The following is a 9,609-nucleotide window of genomic DNA, read 5'->3' on the forward strand; positions in this document are numbered from 1 at the left end:
GCACAGAGGTGCCAGTACTTTAAAACAATGCATCCATCCCTTTCAAAGGGTTAAATTAAAAATGGTTTTTACATGTGCTGGGAAGCTGTGTGGGATGTGTCATTCATTTCCTTGGTCTAGATACCTCATGTTCTTTCATTGTCCTAATCAAAGGAAGGACAGAATGGGGAAATCTCTCTGGCTCCTCTCTTCCACTCTGTAATCCCAGTTAACGTCCCATTGTGAGGCCTTAACAAAGACCCTACAGGTTTTTAGGTGTATTTCTGTAACAGCTATGGGCATTAAGAATGATTCCAAAGTTCTCACCCAAATCCCTGCACTGCTTTGTTTCTGATGAGCATCAATCTTCATTGCTTTATTTCTGAACTTCAGTATGAAGTACGGTGCATGTGCAGTTTGTTCCAGTGTTCAGCTACTTTAGTTCACATGAACCTTTTTCTCTAAAGAACCAGTGTGCACATGAACACTGATAAAGTATTGTGATCTTGGAACGTGTGTATCAAAATTCTTCTTTGGTGGTGTTTTACTAGTGCACAGGAGTGCACGTGAATCAATATTGTAAAAATACTGTACGAAAAGAAGCTTGCTGGAATCATATTCATTTATTATTTATTTATTTTATTCCATTTATATCCCACCCTATCAAGCAAGTGGGCTCAGGGCAGCTCACAACATATGATAAAAACAATGACAATTCATAAACACATCCAATAATTCCATCTAGAATAAATTAGCTAAAATAATACATGATGGCAGCTTGACAGTTCCTAATTACAGTGCATTCAGCTCACAATGCCAGTAGCTCACGAAGTAGAATTTTTGCTCATAAGACTCTGCAACTTAGAGGGAAAATTGGTTATGAGTCAACCTACAATGTTCTAAATGAAAAGCACTGCCACTGAGCTATGGCTGTACGCAGCTACAAGTCTAAGATAGTGATTTGTCTGGGGAAACTTTGGCCTGTTTGCAACCTACATAACATATTTGGAGCTGCCGAGAATGACATCAAAAGTCTGTAAGTGGGACCCATCTTCCAAAGGTCTCATTTATTCCAGTATTCGCCAGGTGTCTACTAACTGCTTTTAATTCCTCTTCCACTTTGCCACTGCAGTTGTCCCTCTCAAGAGCACATCATTTGCAACACCCACAGAGCACATTTCAGCATCTGCAATATGTAGCACCATTGATTACAAACAAAAGAATGTCTTTGTGTTGACAAATGTGGACAGTTTATGGACAATGTGCTTTTCTTTTTTAAAATTACCATTGTTCAGTTTATTTATTTTTAAAAAATCTTCAGTGTGATGAGAAGGGATGTGTATGTGTTTGCTTGTTTGTTTCAAAATTCTTGTATTATACAAAGGAAACTGCTGGAGTGGAGAAGCGACAAAAGGCCTGTTTAGACAACAACAGAGCATGTAATCTGCAGACAGAAAATCCTGGTGATTGCCCTGAGATCTCCAGGAAAAATGAAGCTTTGGCCAACAAATAGAGAGTCATTATGGACTTCAGAGAGGGGGAACTGTAGGTCTGACCCATGGAGCACAAGCTGATTGTAATCATAACTATGCTAATCAATCAAACTTGCCTTTTTGACTCAGACACCCAAAATGTTGTCTTTTCCTCCTCCTCCCATTTTTCCCACAATAATCCTATGGTGTAGATTGCACTAAGAGCAGGCTTGTAGCCATGGAGGGGGGGTGGGTTGGGGCACTGCCCCCTGACTTCCAGGAATGGCCCCCTGACTTCCAGCACACAGTCAGCTTTTGTCATTTTCTTTTTGCCATGATTGAGCTGGCAAAATGTCTTCAGTGGTAGCCAGAACCTGGAGAGCTGAGCAGAGCACAGGGCACTGCAGCAGCAAAAGCAACAGGTTTAGAGGAGGGAGGCAGAGGAATCTGTGTGGAATGGGCTGGGGAGGAGGAACAGATGGAGCTGCTGACTGCAAAGTGCCAGAATGGGAGAGAGGGAGGTGGAAGGACACGTGCCTGCTAGCACATAAGGTGCAGTCTCTTTTTCAAAGTTTTAGGGTTGGCTGCCTCGACTTGGCCACATTCAGAGCCTCCAGCTTTTACCCCTAACCCAGAAAACTTCTGAGAAGTGGCAAGCCCTGCAGTGGATGGAAAAGGGTGCCCCCTGACTTTTTAAAAAGCCCCCCAACTTGTAAAATCCTGGCTACAGCCCTGACTAAGAGATTTTGTTGGCCTAGCATTACTGAACAAACTTCATAATTCCGAGGAAGGATTTAAATCAGGTCTCCCTTACTTTAGCACTCTTCATGATGCCAGTTTAAAAAAAAATCAAGTGAGACTTCTGTCTCATTCTTTGCAAAGGTGTACAAAAGTCAAATCTTCTTTCAGTGTCTCTCTTTGACATCACGGTCCTTTTCTGATGTCACTTTTGTGATGAACTCTATAAGCTGAATGGTGTTGATGAGGACAATGCAGGGTACTGCTTTGTGGTCACTCCTTTCTAAACTTGCATGAAGTTTCACTGAAGATGAGAAGATGATTCAGCTTCACTTCTCTGGTGGAGCCTTTTCGGTCTGAATTCATATCCAGATACTGCAAAAGTGAAGGGAAATATGTAATGCTTCCTTGTATTCATGCTACTCTGCCTTCCTGAAAACCCTTCCAGAAGCCAGGCAGTCTTCAGTTTTCTACAGTGAACTTCAGTTCTTGAATGTCCTCATCTTCCTAGCTGGCTCCTATTTTCTTGAAGAGGAATGTTTTCTGAAACGTATGTAGCATGTTCATAGGGCTAAAAATATGCACTAGAAAAAGAAGAAACATCACCTTTTGTGACTCTAAGAAATCTAGAACATTGACAGCAGAACATTCTACCAGAGCTCTAAAACACGAGTGGGTGGGAAAACCCCTCCTTTCTTTCTTTCTTTTTTTGCCCAAGAATGTCTCACCGCAGAGTACCAGACCTCCCAGCTGTCATTATTGACAATGGATCAGGGATGTGCAAAGCTGGATTGTCTGGAGAGCAGGAACCACGAAGCATTGTAGCTACTGTGATTGGCTACCCGAAGTCTAAATCCATTATGTTTGGGCCTGTTCAGAGGGAATATTACGTTGGTAAAGAAGCTCAAGCCAAGAGGGGCATTTTATCTTTTAAATACCCAGTGGAACATGGCATGGTTACATCCTGGGATGATATGGAAAAGATCTGGAGGCACATATACAGGCATGAGCTCAGGATGAGGGCCAGAGAGAGACCTGTGCTGCTGACGGAGGCCCCTCTAAACCCTGCACCAAACCGAGAAAGAATGACAGAAATCATGTTTGAGCGTTTCCGGGTGCCCGCCATGTTTGTGGGCCTGCAAGCTCTGTTGGCTCTCTATGCCTCAGCTTGCACAACGGGCTTAGTCTTAGATAGTGGGGATGGCGTCACCATGACTGTCCCTGTCTATAAAGGCCATTGTTTGCTTCATGGCATTTCTAGGATGAATTTTGCAGGCCGGGACATCACCAAGTATTTAGCAACACTTCTCTTGGAAAGTGGGCATATCTTTTCAAGTTCAGCTGAGAAGGAGATAGTGAAGGACATCAAAGAAAGCATGTGCTATGTTGCTTTGGACCCTAGACAGGAGAAAGGATCAGTCCATAAATACACTCTCCCAGATGGGAATGCCGTCAAGGTTGGTGACCAACTTCACAGAACTCCAGAATCTCTTTTTAGCCCGACTGATGCAGGAGTCTCATCACCGGGGATCCACGAGATGATCTTGGACAGTATTTCAAAGTGCAATGGGAGCATCCAGCAAAACATCTGGAGCAACGTGTTCATGGCAGGGGGGTCCACTCTCTTTCCTGGTCTAAGTGACAGACTTCTTAAGGAGCTCCAGGCTCTGGCACCCAGGGGCATGCCAGTAAAAGTCACAGCACCAGAAGATAGGATGTATTCTGTCTGGATTGGAGCTTCGGTACTCACCAGTTTGGCTTCATTTAGGGACATGTGGGTGACCCGGCAGGAATACAAAGAGGTCGGCCCAACTGTGTTGCAGAAAAAATGTTTCTGAGAACAATGAATGACCAACCAGCAAAAGGCAAAAAAAAATGTCAATCAGAACAGCTGGGGAGTGGCTAGTAAACCTTTGCATAAAGAATCAATGTGTTGGACACAATTTTATAGCATGGTAAGAAAAGATCCCTTGTGGTTCAGGTTACAGAAAGAGCTCTTGTTTAGTGCATTTTGATGAGCCTGTAAGGTTTGTTTTTTGTTTTTTGTTTAAATGTATGCTGCGGGGGAAGTGTTGCATGAAACAAGAATAGCAAAATTGTTTGTTTGCCAGGCTTTTAAAATTCTAGAGAGCAAACCACCTTGGCTTCTATGCCCATGGGCATTGGTTCTTTGCCAGTCACTGTTAATAACCAAAGGATGTTAAATGGACCAATAGTGCAGAATGGGATATTCTGAACCTCTCCTTTCCTGCTCCCTTCCCCCAAAGAGAGAGATAGCTTTTGAAGAATATTTCAGTGTATTCCAGTACTGTTTTAACAGTTTGCTGTACTATTGGATAGTGCTGCATATCTGTCTCACAATTCGTTGGAGTGGCTGGCATGTAATCCATATTCCACCCATAACAGGTGAGAAGGGGGGGGGGGGGCAGGAAATCCAGGAGGCCACTCTTCTCTCTGTCACTGTGCTCAACCATATGCCTGGTAGAACATCTCAGTCTTACAGGCCTTCTGGAACTGAGCCAAGTCCCACAGGGCCTAGGTCTCACTGGGGAGAGTGTTTTACCAGGCCCTGGCCCTGCTCAAGGAAAGTCAGAACATTTTAGGACTGGGGAATACCAGCAAGTTGGTACTGTTTGAGTGTAATGCTCTCTGAGGGGTATATAGGAAGAGGTGGTCCCACAGATACGATGGTCCCAGACCATTTAGGGTGGTGGTAGTCATATGAACATATGGTGAACATATGAAGCTGCCTTATACTGAATCAGACCGTCGATCCATCAAAGTCAGTATTGTCTACTCAGCCTGGCAGCGGCTTTCCAGGGTCTCAAGCTGAGGTTTTTCACACCTTTTTGCCTGGACCCTTTTTTGGAGATGCTGGGGATTGAACCTGGGACCTTCTGCTTACCAAGAAGATGCTCTACCACTGAGCCACCGTCAAGCTATGGAGCATGGTCCAGCTGCTTCCTTTTCTAATAATCTGCCACCAGAGTGGTAACAGTCCTCTTTGGGTTGCAAGAGTCTGTGGTTTGTGGGGCCTTATTGCATTCTAATTTTTTTACATTTAAAAATGTTCACCAAACCATAGCGTCATACAGCACTGGAGACAGCCCATCCTGCTGTGTATCACCTATCTTCCACTTAAAGCCAAAGTATATGTGATGTTGACATTCCATGATAGAACTCTCAGTGTGCCTTCGGGGCCCTTTTACAAAAACAGTCAAGAGAGAACATGATATGGATTGGAGCCACTGAAATCTGGAAGGGGAGAGGGAGAGTATTCTTCTCCCCTTGTTACTCCCCAGTTGAAAATAGACCCTTTGGGCCCTAGGAAAGGGTTAAAAAATGTGAGATACCCATTTTGTGTTGTATCATTACAAAGGGAAGTATAACAGCCCTAGCCTCTTCTCTGGCTTGCTGGCTTGGATTGTGTATTTGAGCCACAGAAGAGCTCCAGTGCTTCTTCATCTATCTCTTCCTTCAGCATTCCTTCTCTCCTTCCTTGCTGCCTTCTGACCCCTTATTGGCTTTTTTTGAGTAGGAACGCACAGGAACACAGTTCTGGCTGACTTGGCGTCAGGGGTGTGGCCTAATATGCAAATGAGTCCCTGCTGGGATTTTTCTACACAAACGTCCTGTGTGAAACAATAGTGACACCAGGGGGTGTGGCCTAATATGCAAATGAGTTCCTGCTGGGCTTTTTCTACAAAAAGAGACCTGCCCCATACCTATTGGTGCTTGAAGGGCACTTGGTTTAATTAGTAGACTGATCAAAGCCACCAAGTAATACACCGTCTTTCAGTTTGCAAAAATATATTACAAGGATTGTGTACAATACATAATAAACAATACAATTATGATAGAGGCCGGCGGTGCTAGGGCCTTTTAAAGTAACAGAAACCCCAAGGGGGCCAAAAAAAACCCCATCCCCAAATGAATAGATATAAGTCCAAACTTGGAAATAGTTCAACTGAAATTCACAAGGAGGGTTCTCCTGAGGAACATAGCTTCAATGCAGCCGCTTTCTTAAAAAGACGTCTCTCTAGATTTTGATGACTTCTCAATTCCTTCTTCAGTTTAATGGCTCAGTTATTTAGGAATCCCGTTCTACATTCTCTAATCACAGCATTAAACTTCTCAGAGCCAGTGTAGTGGTGTAGTGGTTAAGTGCGTGGACTCTTATCTGGGAGAACCGGGTTTGATCCCCCACTCCTCCACTTGCACCTGCTGGAATGGCCTTGGGTCAGCCAGAGCTCTGGCAGAGGTTGTCCTTGAAAGGGCAGCTGCTGTGAGAGCCCTCTCCAGCCCCACCCACCCCACAGGGTGTCTGTTGTGGGGGGAGAAGATCTAGGAGATTGTAAGCCGCTCTGAGTCTCTGATTCAGAGAGAAGGGCGGGGTATAAATCTGCAATTCTTCTCATTTCAGTTTGAACATCAGGCTCTCTCATCCTCCTCCTCCTTCTCCTCCTCCTCCCATTCTGTAGGTCTTTGCTGTGCAGCCACCAGGTTGGGAGGGAAGGTTTTCTGGGCTAGCACCACACCAAACAACCCCGTGGCTTCCCCACCTCCTCCTGCTTGTAAATGTTCAGAATAAACAGAATACATGTTTGGAAAGAGAAACTTGCTGCATTGTCGAGGGCGGAGGTGGGCAAGAGAGATGTTCTTCCGCCCAGGTTGATCAATGTATGGTTTATAGGGCTGTTATGAAATCTGATGTAGCATATGGCAGTCTTCGTTCTCATTCAGTATGTTACATTTTAGCAGCCTGCTGGAAACACATAAACAAATGAGGTACAACTGTAGCCAGTTTAAATATTTTACAGCTCAGTGACTTCCACAGGAGAGAGGATTTACAGGAACATGAGGGGGTTCGACTCCTGCTCCCATAATCTAATGCAGAGAAAAATGCAAAACATACCACCTTGGAAATCTGACAACAGAGTAGCTTGTCCTTGGAGCTGAGAGAAAAGCAGAACCAAATGATGGCAATTTCTTCTGTATATCATAGGGGTGGCCAACGGTAGCTCTCCAGATGTTTTTTGCCTACAACTCCCATCAGCCCCAGCCAGCATGGCCAATGGCTGGGGCTGATGGGAGTTGTAGGCAAAGAACATCTGGAGAGCTACCGTTGGCCACCCCTGGTATATCACATTTTTATGCCATCCTACCTCCAAGAGGTTCAGAGTGGTATACTTATAGGCCAACAGCATGATGTCACTTCCAATGAGAACCCAGAAGTGCCATCAGTCCAAAAGATGCTATGGTTTTACCATAGAACTTCCAGTGGTTCTTATAGAGCAGGGGTAACCAACGGTAGCTCTCCAGATGTTTTTTGCCTACAACTTCCATCAGCCCCAGCCATTGGCCATGCTGGCTGGGGCTGATGGGAGTTGTAGGCAAAAAAAAACTTCAGGAGAGCTACTGTTGGCCATCCCTGCTATAGAGAACTGATGTTGCTTCCAGATTTTCCCTGGAAGTGACATCACACTGTCATTTAGGCTTGCCAATCCCCAGCTCCAGGTGGGAGATCCCCCAGTTTTTCAGGCTGCCAGCCAGCAGGGAAAGCTGAGCCCTAACAGCCACAATGTTTCTTTAGATCTCAGGCAGCGTTAGAAGCTTACAAACTGCTTCTGTTTTGGAAGGTGTGCGTGTGTGCCTTTAAATTACTGTGAGACTGAAGCTGCAGTAGGGTGGGGCAAGGAGGCAGAGCCAGGTGTGTAAGAGAGGAAGTGAGAGAGCCCAGTCTCTCTGTTCATTTTGCATTCCTTTCAGAAGCTGTTTGGGATAGTAAAGAGATAGTTTGTTTTTTGTTTTAAAAAGCACAGTAAAGAGTTAACTACAACCTGATTATGGGATAGAGGAAAACTCCGCCCCCTAGACCTCCCTCTCCTTAAACTGGTTGAAATACAACAGACTGTTACATTCAGTAACTCCAATGAGTAAAGCTATCTACACCGTTGCCCCAGGGAGATCACAAAAGTGTGGGCATGCAAACTGTTTATTTTGGCTGCTTGGTGAGTATGTGTGTTCACTTTCATTTAGTGTGTGTGTGTGTTCACTTTCATTTAGCAGCTGCTGTGGAACAAAAAAAAGAGGAGGAAGAAATGAAGATGGTATTCAGGGAAACATACTGCTGTATTCTTATTTATTTATTTGGAATGGGAAAGTCTCCTGGCTCCACCCCAAAGTCTCCTGTCTCCACCCCCAAAGTCCCTAGATATTTCCTGAGTTCAACCTGGCAACTGTATTGCCACTGGTGCCCCCATTTCCACTGGCAACCCTATATTCATGGCTTCATCTCTTCCATTTTTATCCTCACAACAACTCTGTGAGGTAAGTTAGACTGAGAGATGGTGACTACCCTAGGATCACCCAGAAAGCTTCATAGCAGAGCTGGGGTTCACATTTGGGTCTTCCTGGCCCTCATCACTGCAACATACCTTGAATTTGCCTGCAGATAATTCAGATGTAGTAGATTCTCCTAATGTCATAAGCATGTACGCATGGCTATGTTCATTTTAAAAAAAATTCTTAGTCTCTACTGGGGTTAGAATTTGGGGAGAAACATTTAAATTCAGCAAATTACATACTCCAATTTTAGAAATAATTCTAGAAATGCACCTGGCAATTTCAGAGGAATGGAATGTAGCACATAGAGAATTTCTCAAAGAAACTGCAGAGACCTAAGCAAAGTTATGCTTTTTAAAACTCTGAAGTCAGTGGGCTTTGAAGGATGTTTCTTTGTTTAGGATGAGTGCCATAATCCATCCATATGTACTTTAAATGACTATACTGAGCATGAATTTGAGGTTGGAGTGGTGCACTTGTCAGAAAGAAACTAGGAGATTATTTTAAAATATTTTAAAAAGAGTTTAGGTCTTCCTTATGGTTCCCCATCACTCTGCTGCAGTCTGGACTTGGCCTCCCCTCAATTAGAGCTTGCCGTAATTAATTATTTGAGGAAATAGAAGACTACTCCAACCAGCCTGCTAGCAGCACAATCCTTTTTTTTAATGCAGAGAGATTACAAATGGGCAACATAGTGTTGGCAAGTCCAACTCAGGAAATATCTGGGGACTTTGGGGTTGGAGCCCGGAGCAAAGTTGTGACAAGCACGATGGAACTCCAAAGGGAGTTCTGGCCATCACATTTAAAGGGACCACATTTCTTTTAAATGCCTTCCTTCTATTGGAAATAATGAAGGATGGGGACACCTTCTTTGTGGGCTCATGGAATTAAATCCCTTGGTCCAGTCTTTTTGAGGGGAGGCATCAAATACTATACTGCAAATCTGGTGCTTCTACCTTTAAAAAAAGCCAAAAAACCAGACACCCCTCCAGAGACCAAGATACCTACAGATTGATTCTGCAATATTCCCTATGGGGGTTGATTTCCATAGAGTACAATGTACTGTCAATGAACA

At 44.1% G+C, this 9,609-nt stretch overlaps 1 protein-coding gene across 1 annotated transcript; it reads left to right on the top strand.

Annotated features, from left to right (window-relative positions):
* Positions 1 to 2,893: 2,893 nt before the first annotated feature.
* Positions 2,894 to 4,108, top strand: LOC132586859 (actin-1-like). The gene has a single exon (XM_060258991.1). It carries the CDS (start codon positions 2,909 to 2,911, stop codon positions 4,025 to 4,027), a length of 1,119 nt encoding a protein of 372 aa, XP_060114974.1. The 5' UTR covers positions 2,894 to 2,908; the 3' UTR covers positions 4,028 to 4,108.
* Positions 4,109 to 9,609: the final 5,501 nt, after the last annotated feature.

Source organism: Heteronotia binoei, chromosome 18, assembly GCF_032191835.1.
Source record: "Heteronotia binoei isolate CCM8104 ecotype False Entrance Well chromosome 18, APGP_CSIRO_Hbin_v1, whole genome shotgun sequence".
NCBI classification, from domain to species: domain Eukaryota; kingdom Metazoa; phylum Chordata; class Lepidosauria; order Squamata; family Gekkonidae; genus Heteronotia; species Heteronotia binoei.

Bases quoted from the DNA above. Each gene is read 5' to 3' on its own strand.
- LOC132586859 (XM_060258991.1), top strand. From the start codon at position 2,909: ATGTCTCACCGCAGAGTACCAGACCTCCCAGCTGTCATTATTGACAAT.